The sequence below is a fragment of the Anomaloglossus baeobatrachus genome, chromosome 3 (assembly GCF_048569485.1).
Source record: "Anomaloglossus baeobatrachus isolate aAnoBae1 chromosome 3, aAnoBae1.hap1, whole genome shotgun sequence".
Lineage (NCBI taxonomy): Eukaryota > Metazoa > Chordata > Amphibia > Anura > Aromobatidae > Anomaloglossus > Anomaloglossus baeobatrachus.
In genome coordinates, this window is record NC_134355.1 from 371903562 (window position 1) to 371928303 (window position 24742).

The window sequence follows — 24742 nt, forward strand, 5'->3', positions numbered from 1 at the left end:
CAGACATACGTAACATAGCGTCGCATGATGTTTGCATGGATGTCTGAGATCTCACTATTAAAAAGCATACGAGCCATCTCCAATGCAGTGTTTGTCGCACCAGAACTGACCGACCTTGTGATGAGCAGTCTTGTTGACTCCGGTATCTTGCCTGGATATCAACAGCTTGGCTTTCGAATGGATGTATGGACTTCGTTTCGTATTCTTACAACTATCATGGCACTCACATGATCATGGTACTCACAGTTAGACAATTTTCTTGGCTGAGACTATTATCAATAAGCTGGATGATGCTGTTCTCCTTTTCTTGAGACATATTCTTCATGGCTGCTCCTCGATTCAAACCAGTGACCTTTTGCTTGGGAATCAACCTAATAAAACACTTAATTTTAAGGGAATGTGAGAACAGGTTGAGGTTTTTTTTTTTTCTTCCTGTATACTACAAATTACAACCTGTTCTCACATTTTTTTTTATAGCTCAGTGTTTTATTACGTTGATTCCCAAGCGAAAAGCCACTGAAGCCGATGCTGATTGCACATGACACAACATCACATGAGCCCTGGTAGAGAAAGCTACAATACCACAGGAACGGTGCCTACCTCAGAAGTATGGATAGGTGTTTTTATTTTAATGGGGGCAAACACAGATCCTTTATAGTATTAGTTCAATTGTAAATTCTGGCAAAGATATTTTTCTTTCTTTGCGGAGGCATTTTTCTACTTGCCCCTGTGACGACATTGACTCTGTCAGTGTCTAGCATGGGTTAAGTTCATAACATTCAGCCAGACATGAAGATAGTTTGTTTATAGATGAGGGATAAGCACCACATTGTTTCTACAAGACTTTAAGGAGTCTAGTGTTAAAGTTCTTGATGACTCATGTAATTGCCTTGGCCAATGAAGGTCAGACACCCACACAAATCAATTATGCGAACCTCCCATTGTATTACGATGTGTATTGGTAGATGTGATGTAACTTAGCTGTCTTTCCCTCATCTCTGCCAGAGACCATTACTACTAGGGATATTTTGTATATGGCTTGAAATCTAGCCAACAAGAGCCCAGTCTTATCCACCAATCGTAAAGACCCCAATGGTCTGAATGGAGAGCTCAGGGGTATAAGAAGGACTGTACATTGCCCGGAGAGACTCTTGCTACATGCTAACAATCTAGGACCTGCGGATCTGATTGGCAAGCCATAACCGAACCTGGATTACAAAACTATATGGACTTCAGCATCGAATGCAAGGATTCGGCTGAGCTATCAAGGACTACCTAAGGAAGGGACAATTCAGCTTGGGACAATCCAGTCATATGACTACAGGCTTTGCGGTCCTCAGACAGCTTCCTAAATATGGCATTATTCCATTCTCGGTGGGTGCCCGCCAAAAGCGGATTGGAGTAAGTAGCACTGGAAGCTCTGAGGCACGGACATTCTAATCCCTGGTGAGCCAGCGGAAGGGTGAGACTCTGTTGCCATGTTACATTTTGTGGTTTTGCTGGTTATGTGCTATGTGCCGTTAATTGTTTGGGGATCTAATAAAGTCTTAATATTGTGATTCCCTCACCCTGTGTTGTCTGAGTAGTGTTACGCCCACGGTTAAGGAGGTTGGGCGTTCAGTTGGGATGAGCCCTGGGCCACGCTGTCTTTCTAAAGGCGGCCGGGCCAGCGGACGAGAGCACCCACTGACCCCCGTGTCTCCACAGCTCCAATCTAATAATTAAGAATGAAGAAAAAAAAAAAAAACTTAAAGTAATCCTTAAACTCCATTCGTACAGAAAATATTCAGCATCGGGCATATTTTTAGCCACTCTTTTGATTCCTACCTTGGTACAATATACAGATCAGGAAAACATAACTGATATTGCCCATCACTGCTAACGTGTCATCTAGGATTACACATTTTAATAATTTCAGTTTGCATACTATATATTTGTTTGAACACTCTGCAATTAACAAGGACTATTCACAGAGGACACCGCTAATTTTCTCAGCAATAATGAAGGTGCTCTTTAGAAATCTTACCAATTGCATGAAAACCTAGAAGAGGAAAAAGCTTTTAGAATGATTTTCAGGGCCTGTCTAAGCACCTATGGGATTAAAGCTAATTTTCTCCATCTCCTGCACTACATTCAGTTGTGTCTGCAGTACAATCTTGGCTATTAACCTCAATTCATCCACCATCCGTCAAATACTAAATGGCGACTCTCCTCGCTTCCTATTAAACCTTTCCATAAACTACTTATACACTACTGCCATGTGAGCGAATTGTAATTCATTATATTTAATTGATCTGGGTTTCTTACAATGCAATCTTTCGGTCCATCTCAGCAGCTGGGAAACACTATCACTTATCCTATACCTGTTCTATGAGATCACTGTGTCATATAGATGTTAACTTCTCTCCAAACTACTGCTATTCACACCAACTGGAGCTCACAGCAAGGTCGCCTTGCCTCACAGCCATCAAGAAATCTCGAAACTAATTAGCAGCAAAAAGAATTTCTAGAAGATACAATCTAACTTTATCCTGACCTCTCAATCACATTATACACAGAAAACTTCACTAGGTTATGGGAATTAGAAAATGTCAGATAACTCATTTCTAACCATAGGAAAAAAAGAGAGAAAATAGTCTGAAGGCCGCTTTACATGCAACAACATCGCTAACGAGATATCGCTGGGGTCACGGAATTCGTGACGCACATCCGGCCTAGTTAGCGACGTCGTTGTGTGTGACACATACGTGCGACCGCTAACGATCAGAAATACTCACCAAATCGTTGATCGTTGACACGTCGTTCATTTCCCAAATATCGCTGCTCTTTCAGGACACAGGTTGTTCGTCGTTCCTGAGGCAGCACACATCGCTACGTGTGACACCCCGGGAACGACGAACAACACCGTACCTGAATCCTCCGGCAACGAGGTGGGAGTGATGTGAATGCAGCTGCTCTCTGCCCCTCCGCTTCTGTTGGTGGCCCACTGACGTCTCTGTGATGCTGAAAAAAGGGGTTGTTCGCCGCCCACAGCGACGTCGCTAGGAAGGTAAGTACGTATGATGCTTAAAAGCGATATTGTGCGCCACGGCAGCGATTTGCCCATGACGCACAAACGACAGGGGTGGGTGCGATCGCTAGCGATGTCACAGCATGTAAAGCGGCCTTAAGATATGTTCCTTATATTAAAGCACCACTCCAGAAGATTTTTTTTTATTTCAGCACTGGAGTGGTGCTGCTAATCTAAGGGGTACTTTACACACTGCGACATTGCTAGCGATGTCGTGCGCTATAGCTCCCGCCCCCGTTGCTCGTGCGACATTTGGTGCCCGCTGCCGTAGCGAACATTATCACTACAGCAGCGTCACACGCACATACCTGGTCAGCGACGTCGCTGTGACCGCCGAACAATCCCTCCCTCGAGGGGGAGATGCGTTCGGCGTCATAGCGACGTCACTGCGGCGTCACTAAGCGGCCAGCCAATAAAAGCGAAGGGGCGGAGATGGGCGGGACGTAACATCCCGCCCACCTCCTCCCTTCTACTTTGCCGGTGGACGCAGGTAAGGAGATGTTCGTCGCTCCCGTGGTGTCACACATGTGTGCTGCCGCAAGAACGACGAACAACATCGTACCGGTGGCATCAGCGATATTAAGGAAATGAACGACGTGTCAACGATCACCGTTTTGGAACGATTTTGCGATCGTTGATCGTGGCTCATTATTGTTACACGATGCGATTTCACTACCAGCGCCGGATGTGCGTCACTAACGACGTGACCCCGACGATATATCGGTAGCGATGTCGCAGCGTGTAAAGTACCCCTTAGTCCCTGCCCCCTGTATCATACTCTCCCTCAGGTGTCTTAATCTTCTATTATCGATTGCCGATTGCTCCAGTGTTCCATGGAGCAAGCCAGAGAACACTCTGCAATACAGTTTACATTGTTGGAGATATACTCATTTTTGGATAATCTCTTTTGGATAGTCATTCATAGGTTTACATTCCTCAATACAAGCAAAATGCAATATATGTGTTAAAAATATCTAATATTAGTGGCTGTGATTCTTATTTGATCAACATACACAGATGTATAATAGCTTTTTTCTATTATCCCTGTGGTATATGGTGGTGTGACTAATTTACCACAAAGTGCCGTGTCCCCCATGTGAAAATTCCATCCGTCTTCTGGGTGGTTCCATTTGATGATTCATGATTTTTATAAAAAATGTTTTCAATAAAGGATATTTTTAACACATAAATTGCATATTGCTTGCTTTAGTGCTACTTTTGGTGTTTTTAGTATATAAGCAAGCTCTTGATGTTTTTGTGATATTGGTGTTATATATTCCTCAATACAAGTCTATGACAGCCTCTTTCTGGCTGCCATAGACTTGTACTGACAGCTTCCAGGCAGTCTGAAGCTGTGGTCACAAGATGGCGCCCCGGGACCGGAGCGGTGTTGATAAAAGGTGGAGACACTGGAGGGTGAGTATAAGAGTAGGGGCAGGGACCTATGGGTAAAAGCACCACTCCAGCAATGAAAAAAAGCCCCAAAATACTGGAGGAGTAGTGCAGCCAAACCTTTAAAGGGGTTATCTGGGTTATTTTGCTTATTTTTGTTCATTTCACTATTGGACTACATAGGGGCAGGTAGGTAGTAACTACTTACCTGTGCTGCGGTCAGCCCCTCTCCCCAGGAGGGGTTCTGCCTTTTGCTCTCAGTTCACACATTGTGAGTTTGTGGAAGGTGAATCTACCAGCTCCTTTCACATGGGTGCTGGTGGTGTGTGGTGGGCATTGCTGTGGTGAACCCATGGGGGCTCAGACTTGCAGGATGACATTGTGAGGCATCAGGTCACATGCCCTGCTGGTGCACGGTCGCTGCGGCAGTAGTTGGCACTCGGCGCTGCACCTTTAAGGTTTAAAATAAGTTAGGGACCCACACAGAGGTTCACCATGACGTGGCAGTGGGCTTCATACAGTCTGATCAGAAGATTAAACCAAGAACCTCATGTTCAGGATATATAATTTTTTCTATAGCGCCAGTAGATGAAAGTTTAATTTTTGGATGTGCAGTCCATGTATTTTTCTAAAGTTATTGCACTGTTCATGAACACTAGATGTCCAGTAAGGACCCCGAACTCTACAATTTGGGTTCGGCCATCACTAGTCTTTATACAATAACTCTGTAGGAGTGGAACAGTTAGCGAAAGGCCACGTTTTCATGTTAGCCAGTTATTATTTTTTTTGGTGCATGGTATTAGGTAGCCTACTTATTTATCTTTGTATTTGAAAGAAATGTATTGGCCTTTTAAAATAAGAATTTTTGGTTGCTTAACGTTTTGTGTGATGGGTATGTGTAGCAGTATCATGCCTATAGTATTACTATAATTTTGGCTTTTTAATGACATCACATACCATGAGAATTTCAGCATCTAGATATAAGCACTTCAGCATGTTAAGCAGTGTTGAAAGGTTCAAAGCAAAACAATGCAGATCATCAAAGCACTTGCTTTATGCACATAAATAGGTAAAAATGCAAAGTGCTTGAAGCTACTTTGCAATTTACTCATTATTACAAATTCTGTTCCAACAATAAAGGGATTTTAAATGTTATAATGTACAGTTTGTTGCCCAGGTTGCTAACCGCCATGCAGTCCCAGTCTGGTCACGTACTTAGGCACAGAGTAAATGGCACGAGCAGGCTCTATGCTTTACAGAAAACCGAAAGAATCTGTTTGTATACATGCAATGTGTAGGAGCATGTTCACACTCGCCATGGAACAGCAACAGCCATGAAAAAGTAAAAATGGCCAAATACCCTAACATAGGATAAAATAGAGTACTTAGTAAACCCCTTCAAAACTCAACCTATTTTTACCTTCCTGACCAGGCCATTTTTTTTCAATTTCTCACCAGTGTCACTTTATGGGGTAATAACTCTGGAAAGCATCAGTGGTTCTGAGAATATTTTTTTCATAATATGTTGTACTTCATGATAGCGGTAAATATAAGGTGATAATTTTTGCATTTATTTATGAAAATATCAGCAATTTGGGTAAAATTTTGCAATTTTCAAACTTTGAATTCTTATGCTCTTTAGGCTATGTGCGCACGCTACGGATTTGCCGTGGATTTGCTGCAGAAAATGTTTCTAACATTCCTGCAGTCATTCCCCAGCAAAACCTATAGGCATAAAAAATGCTGTGCGCACACTGCGTTTTTTATACATGCGGATTTAGCTGCGTTATTTCCGCTGCGGCATTAATGTGCATGTCACTTTTTTTCTGAAGACCAACTTGCGGAAAAACCGAGGCAAATCCGCACCAAAAACGCATCAAACCGCAGCAAAACCGCATGTGGATTTCGTTGCGGTTTTGGTGCGTTTTTTTTACCGCAGATTCGGGATTCTTTCAGAGGGTCCGGTTTTTCCTTAAGAATAAGTCAATTTCTAGTGCGCACATGGCCTAAATCAGTTATATCACACAAAATAGTTAATAAATAACATTTCCCACATCTCTACTTTGCATCAGCATTTTTTAAACATTTCTTTTGTTATGAAGTAAGAAGGGTTAAAAGTTTAATCAGCAATTTCTCATTTTTCCAACAAAATTTACAAAACCATTTTTCTTTTTTTTTTAGGGACCACATCACATTTGAAGTGATTTTAAGGGAACAATTTGACCGAAAATACCCAAAAGTGATATTATTCTAAAAACTGCACCTTTCAAAGTACTCAAAACCACATCCACTTATTAACACTTGAGGTACTTCACAGGAACTAAAGCAAATTGGAAGGAAAATTTTATTTTTCCCTACAAAAAAATGTTACTTTAGCTACAAATTTTACATTTTTACAAGAGTAACAGGAGAAAATATACCCAAAAAAAATCATAAATTACTTACCGGTAATGATTTTTTCCAGAAGCCACGACAGCGCCACCAGAGAGATAGGTCCGCCCATCTTAGGACAGGAAACCCACTGAAATAAAAGGGTGGCTCCTTTCTTTCGCCTCAGAGCACAGAGAGGAATACCAGAAATAGTAACAACACAATAACAATACCATTCGCTACACCATAAGAAACGATATCCATTGGACCGTGGATACCAAGAACCCGAAAGGTGAGAAAGGAAAGTGGTGGGAAGCAGTGGCGCTGTCGTGGCTTCTGGAAAAAATCATTACCGGTAAGTAATTTAAGATTTTTTCCCTTCAACACGACAGAGCCACCAGAGAGATTCTGAAGACAAACAACATCAGGGAGGGACCACAGCCTGTAGCACCCGTCTACCGAAAGTCAAAATCACTGTGGCCAAGAAGTCAAAACGATAGTGATTAAAAACGTCGTAGGAGAGGACCAGGTTGCCAACTTACAGACCAGCTCCAAAGCCACAGCCGCTCTCTCAGTCCAGAAGAACGCCACCGCTCTGGTAGAATGAACTGTAATACCCTGCGGGATTGGTCTGTCCTGGGCTAAGTAAGCCACCGTAATGGCCGTCGCAACCCACCTAACAATCGAACCCTTAGAAGCTGAACACCCCTTCCTAGGACCCTGGAAGCAAAAAACAGAGCCTGGCTCCGTCTCCAAGACTGGTGACCACTAGGTAATGCAGCAAGACCTTCTGACAACCAAGGTTTACAGCCTTTCCGCCTTGTAATGGAAGGATTACTCGGTCATCCCAAGTGTATACAATGGGAACGTACAGACCGGACCTGAAGATCACTAACCCCCTGGGCAGACATAAAGACGACTGGTCTGGCAACCTTCAGGGATCTAAGAGGAAACTGAGAAGGGGGATCAAGGGGAAACCCTGACAAGAATCCAGAAATCCGTTCATATCCTAGGGGAAAACTAAACCGGGAACCAACCAGCTCTCTGATAAGAGAAGAAAAACCTCCTCACCGAACAAATACCTGGCAAAAACTGAACCATACAGCGCAGATAAGGCTGCCACTTGATCTTTAAGGGGCTTACAGAGATAATCAACTCCTGATCCTCCTGAAAAATGCTAGAATGGCCACAACCGGAGGCCCTCCTACTGGACCCCAACCAGAGGAGACGAATTCCTTCCTTACTCTTATGGAATCCGGGTGGTAGCCTGCCCCCTACTACACAAGAGAGTGGATCAATTCTGGGGAGAATCCTCAACCCCCTAACAGTCGCCTCTCATTTTCCAGGCAGGCAAATGAAAGGCTAAATCAGAGAGTGTAGAAGGGGTACCCCAAGGAGAGGAGATCTGGCCTCCCCGGGAGGAGCCAAGGATGTGATACAATAAAACCAAGCCTCCTGGGCCAAAAGGGGTTATCAGAGAAGACTTACTTCTGGCCTCGTATGCATTATTTTTTTTTTTTTTTTTTACCGCCGAAGCAAATTTTAGGGCGGGAAGGTGTAAGAGACCTGTTCCCCATAATCTGGAAGTATCCACCGCCCAGGGTCTGTCTTGAGAGGTGAGGGAACAACGGTCTACTTCAGTGGTGGACTGGGAGCCAGGAGGCCAAAAATCAGGAACCTCAAAAAGCCCTAACTGGCTGAAGACATCCTACTGAATACACCATTCCACCTGACGCACATGACGCCGGCCTAGGAGGCCAGTTGTAACACTGTCCATCCCCTGGATCTGAAGTGCCGTGAGGGAAGAGAACCAAACTCGTGCCAGGGAATAACTTGGGTAAACGCTCCCTAAGGGAAGGGAGATCTTGTGCCCCCTTGGCGATTGATGTATGAACAGCCACCCTATGGTCCGAGAGCACCATTACGTGCCTTCACACTATCTGGAGAAGAGCGTAACCCATTGCCACGGCGCATAGCTCCCTGAAAGTCGAGGCGCTCCAACTTTACTGAGGACTCCAGGCTACCGGAACCACCTGAGCCCTCAAATGGGCCCCCCAAACCCAATGTGCTGGTGTCTGAATTGAGGACGTCCGAACTGGGAGTGACCAAGGGACCCCGGCTGTTCAACCAGACACCCTCGGAATAGCCTTTGCGCCCTCAACAATGTCAGAATGCATGCTATCCCGGACTCCATAAGGATACTGTGTCTCAGAGCGAGGACTGGGTCTGAGATGACCGAGGAGGCCCAAGTCCCGACCGAAAACACCGTTTCCTGAAGCAGGAGGCAGAGCTGGGAACAAGAGTCCAGGATCAGACCTAAACAGGGCTGTCTTGTAGAGGGCTGCTGTCCTGATTGTACGAGGTACCCAGATAGGGGATAAGGAAGAACTCCCTCTAAAGCCTGCTTTACACCTTACGATCCAGCATACGATATCGTATGCGATCGTAACCGCCCCCATCGTATGTGTGGCACGTTCAATTTGTTGAATGTGCCGCACATACGAGTAACCCCCCCGTCACACGTACTTACCCGTCCATACGACCTCGATGTGGGCGGCGAACGTCCACTTCCTGGAGCAGCGACGTCCACGTCCACAGCGACGTCACGCGGCAGCCGGCCAATAGAAGCGGAGGGGCGGAGCTGAGCAGGATGTAAACATCCCGCCCACCTCGTTCCTTCCGCATTACCGGCCGGGAGCCGCAGGACGCAGGTAAGATCTGTTCATTGTTCCCGGGGTGTCACACACTGCGATGTGTGCTACCCCGGGTACGATGAATAATCTGACGTTCAATTCATGAGGAACGAACGACGTGCGTGTGATGAACGTTTTACCGTTCAATCGCAATCGCACGTAGCAGTCACACACTGCAATGTACCTTATGATGCCGGATGTGCGTCACTTACGACGTGACCCCGCCGACACATTGTAAGATACATTGCAGCGTGTAAAGCGGGCTTTACTGATGCCTCAACATTCTTGATAGGGAGGGTCCCTCCAAGGAACCTTTGATGGGAAATGGGAATTGGAATGTGCCAATACGTGACCTTAAGAACTCGAAACTGCCACGTAACATCCATCTGGAAATGGTGATATATCATGTAGTGGTTGAGGCGGTTCAAACTGATAATAGTCCGGAATGGGCTGTCTTGTTTTCTTACGAGAAACAGCGGAGAAGAAAAACCGAAGTCATCTACTCCTCTGGGAACGGCTATCTGAACGGATTTTCTGAGAAAGCCCTCTACTGCTTGCTGCAGGGCAAGCCGTTTTTCCTCCGACCTTAACTAGAAGGGTAAACATGAAGCCTGGTCCTCTAGTTATCAATCCAACCATCTCGGGTGGAGGACTGCTCCCTTCCAGTAAACTTAATCCTGCTGAAGTTGCAGCCTCAAACAGATATTCTCGTTCACAAGGCATGGCATATAAGTTAGACATGGACTGGAAGTCTCTTGGCCATCCCGTCACCCCAGCGAGCGCCTAGCTGACATTTTCCGACAGCAGTAAGATAGCAGCAGATGCCTCTGTCCAAAAAGCCGCAGCTCCTTTAGCTCAAGGTATGGCAGCGAGGATTTGAATGCGAGGTGCCACTTCCGTGTCCTAGACTTCAAATTGTTGTAGCCAGACCCTTAGAGACCTGGCTATGCAGAACCCAGTGACTGCTGGTCTAAGGGCTCCCCCCTCAGTGAAACCTTCAAATTATCTAAATGGCAGAGAGGACTGTCTTGCCGTCTCAGAGACTGTCACATCGATGTGAGAACAATGACCCCCTAGGAAAGAATCTTTTCTTAAAGGGAGAATTCTACCGAAACCAAGAGGGAGGGTAAGCCCTCTTAACAGGACATTCTACCGCTCTTTCACTGATTTATTGACTTAATTATGGACAGGAAAGTAATGTAGAATCATATGGTCCCATCCAATGAACCTTGGATCCTCCAGCGAGTCAGGTCCTATCGCCTCCCTAGACCTTTTGCAGCTCTGACTGCCTACACAAGGTGATTAATATCGGCTCTCGGAAGGCACAGCCTGCCCCCATCAACCTAAGGGGATGAAGCCGAAGGAGGTGAAGAGGAACGTGAGGCTGATCCGAGGTCTCTCCAGAGTCCCGGCAGCCTGCAGCGCCCTTCCTATTTACGTGTTTTGATGAAGGCGTTTGGAATAACATGCTGGGATACCCCCTTCAGGGACTCCCTGACATTCGCTTTGTTACTCTCGGATCACTAGAGGTCATGTCCGGATCCTCTCACCTATTGGCCTCTGGATACAGGAACTTCCCCACGTCTTCTAGCTTACAGAGGGTAAGGGGAATATATAGAAGGGAGAATCCCTACTATTAGTGTTTGCTGCTCTCTTCCTTGGCATCTCCACAGGGAGAGTAATCCCAATTGATGGGAATACCAATGGAGGTCACTTACCCTCTGCAGTCCGACTCAGTAGAATGAGTGGTCTGCTAGGGAACTCCTGCGTGATGGAGTGACTACCACTGCTACGATTGCTTCCACCCACGCTGTTCCAGGATCTTCACCTGATGTTCCTCCATGGTTGACACGGAGGAAGGGCACGAGCACCCGAGAATCTGCACCTGTATTCCAGGAAGGCAGTAGCGGTGGGCAGCGCCATTTTTCCATTCACCACGCATGTGCAGAGGCAACTTCCGGTATCAGCTGACGGCACCTCCCCGCCAGTACCCGGAACCTGACTGCAGCCGGGATCTCCGTTGTCCAGCGTGTTCCACTGCAGGGAACGCCGCCGGGCGCCGAACAGGGACACAGTTCAGAGAAAGAGCTATTGTTGCAGGGACCACCACCGGGCAGGAACACAGGTTTTTTTTGTTTTGTTTTTTTTACTTCTTCCGCCCCGGCATGCTCAGACTGCCGGGACAGCTGCCGGACGCCAAGCAGCGGCACCAACCCGGAGGAAGGAGGGGCGAATCCTGCAGGGACGGCCGCCGAGCAGAGACAAAGCCCAGAAGAAGGAGTGGTCGGAACAGCTTCCAGGCGCAGCACCAGGACCACTCTGCACAGGTACTCTTACCTCAATGACTGCCGCGCGTCCCACCTGCTGGGACAGTCGCTGGGCGTCGAGCAGGGACGCTAATCCAGGGAGGAAGCGGCGGCTCTGGCTGGGACAGCCACCGGGCGCCGAACCAGAACCGCTAAGCACAGGTACCCTTACCTGAATGACTACGGTGTGTACCACCTGCCGGGACAGCCGCCGGGCTGGGACGCTAATCCGGGAAGGAAGCGGCGGCTCTGGCAGGGACAGCTGCCGGGCGCCGAACCAGGGCCGCTAAGCACAGGTACTCTTACCTGAATGACTACCGCGCGTACCACCTGCTGGGACAGCCGCCAGGTGCCGAGCAGGGACGCTAATCCGGGGAGGAAGCGGCGGCTCTGGCTGGGACAGCCGCAGGGCACCGAACCAGGCCGCTTGCCAGGTGTGCTAGCCCCATCTCCTGCCCTCACCGGGGAGAAAATCCCTCGGGGACGCATCCAGGGCTGAGGCCAAGGAGCCTCATATCTCCAGCTCCACACAGCCCTAGGATCAGCCGCCTTCACTGTAGCAGAGCCACAGCTCTTCTGGGTCTCTCATCCTGGGACAGGAAACTGAAACTGAGGTGAGAGAGAGGAGCCGCCCTTTTATTTCAGTGGGTTTCCTGTCTTAAGATGGGCGGACCTATCTCTCTGGTGGCGCTGTCGTGGTGAAGGGAAAAATTTAATTTCTCCAGCGTACACGAATACCCCATATGTGGTGGAAAACTACTGTTTGGGTGAATAGCTAGGAAGGGAAGGAGCACCATTTTAATTTTGAAGTGCAGAATCGGCTGTAATTGATAGCGGACGCCATGTATCGTTTGCAGAGCCCGTGATGTGCCTAAACAGTGGAAACCCTCAACAAGTGACTCCATTTTGGAAACTAGACCCCACAAGAAATTTATCTAGATGTAAGATGAGCCCTTTGAACCCCAGGTGCTTCACAAAATTGTATAACTTTTATCCATGAAAATAATTATAAAAAAAAAATACACTTTTTTTCCACATAAATATTGTTTTAGCCTTAACTATTGTATTTACACAAAGGGTAGCAGGAGAAAATGTACAGTACAATCTGTTGCTAAATTTCTCCTGCGTACACAGATACCCCATATGTGGTGGAAAACTACTGTTTGGGTACACAACAGGCTTGGAAGGGAAGGATCAGTATTTGAATTTTGGAGCACAATTTTGGCTGGAATAGATTTCAGACTGCAAGTCATATTTGAAGAGCCCCTAACATGCCAAAGCAACAATACCCTCCCACAAGTGAACACATTTTGGAAACTACATTTCTCAAGGAATTAATTTCGGATTATAGTGGGCAATTTTAACTTACGAGGTTCACTGAATTGTATAACATTGGTCTTTCAAAATAAATAATTACCATTTTTACCAAATGTCCAAATAGCGGTCTGCATGTTGGGGAGACATGGCAAAAGCTTAGAACAAGGATGAATTCTCATCGCCACACAAAGAAAAAAAAGATAAATCTACCTGTGGCCAAACATTTTTGTAACCCTGATTACAGCATCATGGCCATGATATTGCTGGTATTGAAAGGACATTTCAAATCCCAGAGAGACAGAAGACTGGGAGTACAAACTTACGATGACCTTTTTACATCAATTTAGAAATACTCCCCTCAGACCATCTGGGGGCATCACAACTTTGTTTTTTAGGGTTGTCTAGTATCTCACTAAAAACGCTTTTTTACAAAATAACATTTTTATTTTTTTTTGTATCATCAAATTTTGAAGGCTATAGCCTTAATATTTTTCTGCCAAAAGTCATGAGGGAGCTGTTTTTTGTGAGCGGAGTTGAAATTTTTATTGATAGCATTTTGGGTCACACAATGTTTTTGATCACTTTCTAGTCTACTTTCTGTGAAGCAGAATCAAGAAGAAACAGAAATTTAGTAATAGTTTTTTTTAGAGTTTTTATTATGCCGTTCAGTGTGTCGTAAAAATGATTAAGACCACTTTATTCTTCGGGTCAGTACAATTACAGCGATATCACATTTATATTTTTTAAGGTTTTGCCAATTTTACACCATAAAAACAATTTATACAAAAAAATATAGTTTTTGCATTGCTCTATTCTGAGAGTTATAGGTTTTTAGTTTTCCATTGACTGAGCTGTATGGTGGCTTCTTTTTTGTGGGAGAAGATGACATTTTCAGCTATACTATTTTTATTTACTTGTGACTTTTTGATCGCGTTTTATTACACATTTTTGGAGGTATGATGAAAAATCATGATTACCGGTAATTGGATTTTCCAGACCCACAACACCAACTCGGAGAGAGAGGATCCACCCCAAAGGAGAGGAAACCTACAGCATTAAAAGGTGGAACCTCTCTGTTCTCTTAAGTGCTTTACAGACCATGATAAGTACTTTGATTAATTTGTATGACACATATTATTTTGCATATTTAAACAATCTAGATATCACCTCTTTCAAATGCACTTTTGACATATACTGTATGTGACCAATCTGTTAGTTTTGTTTTTTTCTGCTCCCTTATGAGAAAAAGGGAAAAAACCCAAACTAGTGAGATTCCATCACCAAGAACTAAGCAAGAACTGAAAAGGAGGGAGGGAAAAATAGAGGGTGGTGTCGTGGGTCTGGAATATAAAATTACCGGTAAGTAATCATGATTTTTCCCTTCCTTGCAAAAGCACCCCAGAGAGATTTCAAAGGAACTCACCCTTTGTAAAATTTTTCTACCAAAGGAAAGGTCTTTAGCACCCAAATCCAACCTATGCTGTCTGGAGAAGGTAAAAGCTGAAGACCATGTGGCAGCTTTACAGTTTTGTTCAAGAGAGGCATCAGCCCTCTCCACCCAAGAGGTAGATATGGCCCTGGTTGAGTTTGCCTTTAATCCTAAAGGAGAATCCTGACCTCTCGAGTTGTATACCAAAGAGATCCCAAATGTGACCCATCTGGCCTTTGATGCTGCCTGGCCTCTACCGGGACCCTGAAAACAACAAAAAGGAGGTAGATTTCCTAAAAGTTTTAGGGGATTCTCGGTATTACAGCAGGCACCCCCTAACATCCAGTGCATGAAACTCCTTTTCTCTGTCATTCTTGGGGTTCTCATAGAAGGAAGGAAGGAAGGAAGTACTATCTTTTGCCACCTGTGAAACATAGAGACTACTTTCGATAGAAAGGCTGGATCGAGCCTAAAGCATAACGCTGTCTTGAAGAATCTCTGTAAAGGGCTGATTTACTGAAAGAGCTTTTAACTCCCCTATCCACCTAGCCGATGTGAGGGCTACTAAAAGAGTGGTCTTGAAGGTTAATGCCCTGACTGTGCATTCTGACAAGGGTTCAAACGGAACTTTAGTCAATGCTTTTCGTGCTAGGTTCAGATCCTGGGGAGGTGGGTGGTTAACTAGGTTGGGGCTCTGATCTAGACTGACCCACAACTTTAGTGAATTTTACTACCCAAGGGTGATCTACTACTTTAAAATCTAAGAACACCCCCAAAGCAGAGATGTGAACTTTAAGCATATTTAGGCTTAAACCCATCGCTCGACAATTTTGTAGGAGTCCTAAGATGGTTGACCAGGGCACCGGCTTACTTTCCAGAGGATTAATCCACGAAAATACTAAAAATTTTCTCCACACTCTGCCATAAATATTAGTGGTAACCTTTTCCTACTTTCTATCAAGGCAGCTACTAGGTTTCTTAAAAATCCCCTGGCCCTTACAGCTGCCACTCAAATGCCATGCTGTTAGGCGTAAGCTCTTTAGAGTCGGATATCGGAAAGGACCCTGGGACAATAAATCTGAAAACTCTGAAAAGACCCCTGGGTCCCCTAACATCATCTGGCGGAGCCAGCTGATCCAAGTTTTTCTGAGCCAGAAAAGAGCGATTAGAATTGCTTCTGCCTGAACAGTCTGAATCTTCCTCAGAATTAAATTATGGTGATGGCTGGGAGAGCACACACCAATCCTTTGGGCCATACTTTGAGCAGGGTGTCTACAGCCTGGGGAGAGTCTCTTGGGTTCAGGGAAAAAATTTTCCTGACTTTTGTTTGACTGACTGGCAAACAAATCCATTACCGATGTGTCCCATCTCTGAGTAATCTTGCTGAAAATTTGATGAAGGAACCACTCGTCCTGACCTAGCCAATGGCAGCTAAGAAAATCTGCTTTTGTATTTTCTTTCCCCATTATAAAATTTGTTGCATTTTTTTTTATTTCTGCTAAAATTGATATTTCTTCTGCCAATGCTATGAGCTTCCTGGATGTGGTGCCCACCTTTTTTGTGTACATACGTTACTGCTGTTGTCAGACAGGACGTTTACAGGCCGGCCTCGATAAATCCTGCAGGGCCTTCCGGAGTGCTAGTTTTATGGCTGACAAAAAGATTTGACAATGCATACTTTAGATTCCGTGACCATTTCCCTTGAAGAGTGCTCCTTCCAATGATAACACCCCGCTCCGAGAGACTTGCATCTGTCATGATGGGATTTTTTACCTCCCATGGGATGCACAAAGAGAGATTGTTTCTTTCTAGCCCCTACTGCATGGAGTCTCTGGTAATCTGTGAGATGGAGATCCTTCTGTCTAGCTCTCCTCTGACCTCCACCACCCTTATGATTTCCCACTGAAGTTTTCGAAAATGTATCCGGGCTTAAGTAACCGCAGGGATGCATGCTGTTAAGGATCAGAGTACCAACATTGCCCTTCTTAAGGCCCTGTCACACACAGAGATAAATCTGCGGCAGATCTGTGGTTGCAGTGAAATTGTGGACAATCAGTGCCCGGTTTGTGGCTGTGTACAAATGGAACAATATGTCCATGATTTCACTGCAACCACAGATCTGCCAAAGATTTATCTCTGTGTGTGACGGGGCCTTTAGAGTGGTAACAAGGTTTATTTTCAATTTCAGTACTAAATCCCTTATCTTCCTTATTTTTTTTCCCGGAAGGAAAGATGTCTGGCATTTGGAGTCCAGCAGAATTCCTAAAAAGATTTGCTTTTGCTTTGGGGCCATGCATGACTTTTCTGTATTTATCAAACAGCTTAGGGTGATGAGAATATCCCTCGCCTGATTTATTGCATTCCTGCAATCTGAATTTTATTTCCCCACAATCAAGAAGTCGTCTAAGTATGGAATGAAAAGAATATTCCTTTCTCAGATATGGGCTGACATTTCTGCTACCAATTTTGTGAAGACCCTGGGAGCCATTGAGAGCACAAAAGGAATGGCGAGGAACTGTAGGAACAGTAGGAACTGTAGGTGAGTCAGATGACCCTGAACGACTACCGCCACCCTGAGGTATTCTGATGACCTTGATATAAGAGAACATGTTAATAGGTATCTCTGAGTCTATTATTGTCATAAAACATTCTGGGTATAGATGTTTCACTGTTGTGCCGACTGTTTCCATCTTGAAATGCTTTGCCACTATAAACACATTTAGATTTTTTAGATCTATGATAGTTGTGAAGGAAGAGGGGACTGTAAAATCCCTTCTCTATTTCTTTCTGGGACTGGGGTGAGAACGACTTTCTTTAGCAATATCCTGACCTCGCCTTCTAAGGCTTGTTGACAACCATTCGAGCTTTAGGTATTTGTAACTATAAATCTGTCTGGTGGAGGGAAGGTAAAGCTTGAGTTTTAACCCCTCAGCTAATGTGTCCAGAACCCAACGGCTCGCCGAAATCTTCTCCCAGGCAGAAAGGAACCTTAACAGCCTTCCTCCTACCTGGGTCCTGGCGCTTCCAGATCTTCTGAAAGGCCCCAAAAAAACACTGTACATCTTGGAATCTCTCCCTTTGACACAGTCCCACTTCCATCTGGGGTTTCTTATCTTCGAGGGTCTGGCCTGTCTACGTCTCCTGGAAGGTTGGAAGGGTCTTTTGAAACTTGGGAAGTCAGTCTTTGGGAATCCCTTCTTAGAATCAGACAATTTTTCTAAAATTTTGCTATGGCCGCTTTGAAAAGAAATTCCCTTTCACAAGGTAAACCACAGAGTCTGGATTTAGAGTGAAAATCCCCTTTCCAGTTTTTTAACCAGAGCGCTCTCCTGGCTGAGTTCAAAAAAGAAAATGTATGGGTAGTAAGTTTTAATGCAACTGCTGATTGCATTAAAGGAATGCTGCATTCCTCCATGCAGACCTCCTCTAGAGCAGTGGTGTTTAGGTCTGTCGCTGGGCAACACGGACTTTCAACTCCTTCCAGATTTTCAATGGGGTTGAGATCTGGAGACTGGCTAGGCCACTCGAGGAACTTCACATGCTTCTTACGAAGCCACTCCTTCATTTTCCTGGCAGTGTGCTTGGGATCATTATCATGCTGAAAGACCCATCCACTCTTCATCTTCAATCCTCTTGCTGATGGAAGGTATTTTGCACTCAAAATCTCACTATACATGGCCCCATTCATTCTTTAATGTACAAGGATCAGTTTTCCTTTTTTCTTTGCAGACAAATAGCCCCAAAGCATGATGTTGCCACCCCCATGCTTCACAGTAGATATGGTGTTCTTTGGATGCAACTCAGCATTCTGTCTTCTCTAAACACGACGAGTTGTGTTTCCACCAAATAGTTCTACTTTGGTTTCATCAGACCATATGACATTCTCCCAATACTCTTCTGGATAATCCAAATGCTATCTAGCAAACATGTACTGGCTTAAGCAGGGGGACATGCCTGGTACTGCAGGATCTGAGTCCCTGGTGGCTTAGTGTATTACTGATGGTAGCCTTTGTTATGGTGGTTCCAGCTTTTTGCAGGTCATTCACTAGGTCTACCCCGTGTGGTTCTGGGATTTTTGCTCACGGGATGAGATCTTGCATGGAGCCCCAGATCAAGGGAGATTATCAATGGTCTTGTATGTCTTCCATTTTCTTATTATTGCTTCTACAGTTGATTTCATCACACCAAGCTGCTTGACTATTGCAGATTCTTCCCAGCCTGGTGCAGGGCTACAATTTTGTTTCTGGTGTCCTTCGACAGCTCTTTGGTCTTCACCATAGTGGAGTTTGGAGTGTTACTGTTTCAGGTTGTGGACAGGGGTGTTTTATACTGATAACAAGTTCAAACAGGTGCCATTTCTACAAGTACTTAGTGGAAGACAAAGGAGCCTCTTAAAGAAGAAGTTACAGGTATGTGAAAACCAGAAATTTTGCATGTTTTTAGGTGACTAAAAACTTATTTTCCACCATAATTTGCAAATGAAATCTTGCCAAATCAGAAAACGTGATTTTCTGGATTTGTTTTCTCATTTTATCTCTCATAGTTGTAGTCTACCTATGATGTCAATTACAGGCCTCTCATCTTTTTAAGTGAAAGAACTTGCACAATTGGTGGCTGACTAAATACTTTTTTTCCCCCACTGTATGTTTGTGTACTTCCAGTCCCCCAAACATCAAGTCCTATATAGATTTTGGATCCTTAATATCTTCTATCCTCATGATTGCTCCGACCGCTTTTACCAGTTTTCCCATCTTTTCATAGGGAAACATGGTGGACCCCCTTCGTCATCTTAAGATGATGAGGATGAAGACTTGTCTGAATAAAATCCATCAAGCTCTTTGTTTTCTCCTCCTCCTCCAAGCTAGACTCAACTGTAGCCAACTGTCTCCCTGAGGATGTACCCGACTTAATTTCCTGCAATGATTTCTTAATCTGCACTTTAATTAGGGACCTCATGCTTTCCAAACGAGATGGAGACTCCACAGAAAGCACCCTGTCAATGCAAGCCTGACACAATCTCTTGCTATAGGAAGCGGTCAGTTTAACTTTACATGCACACGCCCTGTGTTTGGACTAGAACTGAGCCTTATAAGGCTTGTCCTAAGATAATACAAAAAAAATGGAGAAAACAAAGAAATCAATAAAAGCATATCAGGGAACCCCCTGGACTCACCCCACCTGAGGAGTCAGAATACCAAGGCCGGGGCTGCAGTGTCTTCCATGGCTATTGCGGCTTAAGTCACAATAGTTAGACACAGCCCAAACCCTCCTCGCAGGGTTTAAATTTGTGCTATTTCCCACCCCGTGACGTCAGCAGTACCCCAGAAGTACCTCCTTCCAGGCCAGGTCACAGGGGCGCCTACAGTCAGCACCGGGAATGCCCCACGCCTAAAGGACACTTTTATCCTAGCATACTTTTTACTAGCCGCTGGCCACGGGTTCCCAGGGGGCACTGACACCGAACCAAGCCGTGCTTTTCTTTCTGGGTGTCGCCTAGGATCTGCAACCGGAAATGAAATTATGCCAAAACAGACCATGCTCCCCCTCCTCCCTGGAGATGGCCCTGCTCAGGTGAGCTTTAAATCTTCTATTTTCTCCTGACAGCGCCGGGCACTGAATTTCTCCTTCCCCCAAAGGACAGGAAACCACTGAAGCCTACAGAGAGGTTCCACCTTTTAAAGCTGAAGATTCAGTGTCCTTTGCGGTGGATTCTCTCTCTCCGGGGTGCTGTCGTGGGCAAGGAAAAAAAAAACAAAACACTTTTTTTGCCACTTTTTTATGGTGATCACTGAAGGTTTAAATAGTGTGACAGTTTTATGGATTGGGTTGTTCCGAACGTGGACTTTTTGGTTTACTTATTTTTATATATAAATATACATATTTATTTATTGGTAGAATATTTTTTTCCTTTTTTTGGTTCTTTATTTTGTGATGATTTTTTTTAAATATATACAGTATTTCTACAATTATTTTTTTTACTTTTTTTATTAAGTCCATCTATAGGACTTTAATTCTTATTACTCTGATCACTGGTATAATTCATTGTAATGCACCAGCAGTATTACACTCACCAAGGCCTCTCAAACCATGCTCCTGTCCATAGATGGCTGACTCTGAGATCATCATGACGACCTCGAGTTGCCATGGCAACGATCGGGCCACCGTGATCACGTCACATGGATCTCAATTGCTTGGGAAGTTGAGTGCTCTCCCTCTCCCAGCCCCTAAATGCTGTGATCGCTATTGATTCCAGCATTTAGGGAATTAAACAGTCAGGGGTGGAGTGTGGACTACTTCTGGCTGTTAGTGTCAGGACTCAGCCTGTCACGCATCGAGCTCCTGTGCCCCATACAATCTCCAGAACGTATCGGTAAGCGCAAGGTTGGGAAGGCACCACAAAATAGGACATACACCAGTATGCCCATGATTGTGAAGTGGTTAACATTATTGTGATTTAAAAAAAAAAAAACACAAAAGCCATCCTACAACGTCAAGGTGACTTAACATTTTATATTTAAAACCTTACCATATGTCTAGTGACGTACATGTGAAATAAAGACTGAGCAGAACCTTGGGCCCGATATGGACACCCAACAATGGAAAGCTATGTAAAAGTAATGTCCAGCTCAAAGCAAGGAAGGCCACACCCTTGTTTGCATTACTGCAAAAAAAAAAAACACAAAGAAAACTTAAAAAGATTATCCAGAATCTAAGTTTGCTAATTATTCACTTACTTTAGGGTATTTGTTCATGTTTGCTTTTTTCTTGGGTGTTGCTGTTTAATGGGCCAGTGTGAACATGCTCTTACACATTGCATGTATACACACATATTCCAGTTTCCCCCATAACATGGTGGGATGGCTTTTATGTTTTTTTTATTAAAATAATGTTAACTAAGTACCCCATTTTATTTACATGCACTATTGCAAATTATTTACTTATTTTAGGATATTTGGTGATTTTTGCTGTTTTCTATGCTTTACAACGTATTCTGCAGCTGACCGGTTCACTGAATTTGACCAGCCTCATTCCTCCTGCTCTTCTCTAACTCTACAGATCTCCTAGCAGCCTGGGAGAAAGCACAGTCCAGGTCAGGGGCAATAAATCTTCAGGAGTGAAGGAGGAAGCTGGGAGGCAGAGGAACTGTATGCTCTTGAAGATGCAACTTGAGAAAACCTCTTAAAGGGAACCTGTCAGGTGTAATATGCACCTAGAACCACGAGCAGTTCTGTGCATATTGCGAATCCCTGCCTAACCATCCCTGTATACACTAGCATAGATAACGAGATCTTTAGAAAAAGTGTTTCTAAAGATCTTTTATCGTATGGTAATGAGCGAGGGGACTAGTCCCCTGCCAATTAAATGGAATCATTCGCCATGTTTTTGCTCCTCCATCTGAGACCAGCATAATGTAGAGATAGAGACTCCGATTCCAACGATGTGTCACTTAATATATGTATATCAGCTCACCGTGTACACGCTCACTCCTGGCCTCCCCCTGGAGCACGGACAGGCACTGCCACAGCCCGATATTGCAAATAAAAGAAAGGAGGAACATCCAGCTCTTCAGGCGAAGAAAGCCATGGTCTAGTGCTGTGCTGGTCATGTCATCCGTTGTCTGCATGCTGAAATAAAGACCATGGCTTTCTTTGCCTGAAGAGCTGGATGTGTCACTTACTAGGCTGATTGGTGTCATTTTGATAAAGTCAATTTTTTCTCTGCTGCAAATCTAGCAGTTATATATAGCTTATGAATATGCTGGACTACCTGGCAGCACACTAAGTAGTCCCCTAATGATAAAATCACTGATTAATCAGCAGTAGATTATCAAAATTTCACTAAGAAGCCCGGTAAATGACACATCACTGGAATCAGGATCTCTGCCCCTACATTTCAGATTAGATGGCACCAACCTGGTGACAGATTCCCTTTAAGGAGAACAAATGGACTAGCCTACGTTTCTAAGTATATTGGGCAAGTGCCCCGAGCATATTCTAATGATGTGAACACCTGAACAAAGGAATAGATTTGGCAATTAACTCCGTTGACAGTAATCCCAACCCACACAACAGCTCAAAATGACAGTCTCTTACCCCTAATACACGTCCAGCAATCGGTCTTTTTATTGTGTTTTGCAAGCTCCTCTTCCGTCACTTCTATTAGGCGCCCTTTTAAGCCTGTTAAATCTTTTCCACTACTCTTAAGTTTGATCCAGTCCATAAGACTCCTTCCAGGTTTCAATGGGATCTGGGAAAGATTATTTTAGAATGGGTAAAAGTCAATATCAAGAGTAAACCTGTTAACACAATTATATAAAAAAAATTCTGTTACTATAAGCAGTGTTAAAATAGTGGAACGTTGGAAACCTAATGCACATAGAAAACCTAGGTGATCATAAAAAGTAATTCAGGGATACACTTCAATCACCGGAAGTGCAGTTATAAGCTCGGTTTGGAATTGATATCTAGAATATGATAGCTGCAGGAATGTCTTGCTCTTGGTGCGCTGTTTAATTCACTGGCCGGGTGTGACAGTAAAGCAAATTGTGAGACAAGCCTGTCATCCCGGAAGGTCAGGATATTCGTGCAGGTCCAGTCCACCGCCAGAGAGCACCGTCGTGGACAGAGTTCACGCAAAACAATCTGCTCAACTCTAGACTGCAGCAATCCAAATCCCCAAAGAGAGAGCGATAACAAGCGTTTATAGCAAAATCTCTATCTCCATTCTTTAGCATCTTTTGAAATCACAGATAGAAAAAAATGCTGATTTATTTATTTTTTGATTAGTCCTGTTTTCTAGTTTTTATATTCAGCCAAGGTCCAATCATCTAGCCTTGTTGATTGAGCGGATAAATGGAAATACACTGTATATTGAATATGTGTGAAAATGTGAAATGATATGCAAATTGCCTGTTTAGAGGGAAATAGGACAGAAACTCTAGTATGAAACTCCTGTCACTGTCCTCTCACCCAGTCAAACCACTTCTGCTTTGTACTGAAGAGGGGTAATAACCAAAAATAGGATACATGACCATATAAACTACCCTAAAACAAATAATTTATTAGATAGGCATTAAAACCAGACTGATGTAAAATCAAGTTGTTAAACATGTATTAACTAGTGATGGGTAAAACCAGACTGTAAAGGTCCGGGTCAGCGCAGTTTACGTACCATAATACCCGTGCACTGATCATGGGCACGGAGTTCTCAAGGAACTAATTATCCGGATCTGGGCTCCCAGGTAAAGAAAAAAAAGAAAGAAAATAAGAATAAAGCTGGCGCTTTATACTCACTAGTCTCCCGCACAGCGGTAATACCCACTTCCAAGGCTGTTCATTAATCTTATGCATATGCACTGCTTCCCTCACCCACTAGCAGTCCCCGCATCTGACTGTTTGCAGTCAGACCGCACCCCCACCCTGTGTGACAACATGTCTGACTGCTTTCAATCAAAGGCGCTGTCTTGTGTTTCTATATTAGTGTAAAAATAAATAATAAAAAATTGGCATAGGGTCCCCTCATATTATAATACCCAGCACAGATAAAGCATATGGCTACAGGCTACAGTCCCCAGCCCTGTGATTATCTTGGCTGTATCAAAATAAAAAAAAAAAAAAGCACCGCATGAGGTAATTAAATAATTTAAAAAAAAAAGAAAAAATGACGTGCGGTCCCCCCCCCAGTTTTGATACCCAGTCATGATAAAGCCGATAGCTGGGGGCTGATATTCTCAGGCTGGGGAGACTCATTGTTATTGGGCCCATCCCAGACTAATAATAGCAGCCTGCAGCTGCCCAGAATTGTCCCATCAATTAGATACATCACTGCTGGCACTTTAACTCCCAATTGCCCTGTTGTGCTGGCAATCAGGGTAATAAGGGGTTAATAACAGCTTACAGTGCCACTAAGCCCTAGATTAGTAGTGGGAGGAGTCTATGAGACCCTCCATCTTACTAATCTGTAAGTGAAAAGAAATAAACATAAACACCGAAAAAATCCTATGTTTGAAATAAAATAAGGGAAAAAAACACCTTCTTTCACCCTTTTATTAACAAACATCCAGTTCCGACATAATCCACACGAGGTCCCACGATGATTTTGGCTCTGCTATATACGTACTGAAGTAACTGCACACGGACACATAACACGACCGCATGCTGTGGCT

General features: G+C 44.3%; 1 protein-coding gene across 4 annotated transcripts in view; it reads right to left on the reverse strand.

Annotated features, from left to right (window-relative positions):
* Positions 1-24742, reverse strand: part of CYB5R4 (cytochrome b5 reductase 4) — a 484942-nt gene that overhangs the window by 407737 nt on the left and 52463 nt on the right. For all 4 annotated transcript variants that reach the window (XM_075340162.1, XM_075340159.1, XM_075340161.1 and 1 more), the window contains exon 2: positions 22671-22824. In XM_075340162.1, coding sequence (XP_075196277.1) covers positions 22671-22824 — 154 coding nt within the window. The remainder of the gene's footprint in view (positions 1-22670; positions 22825-24742) is intronic.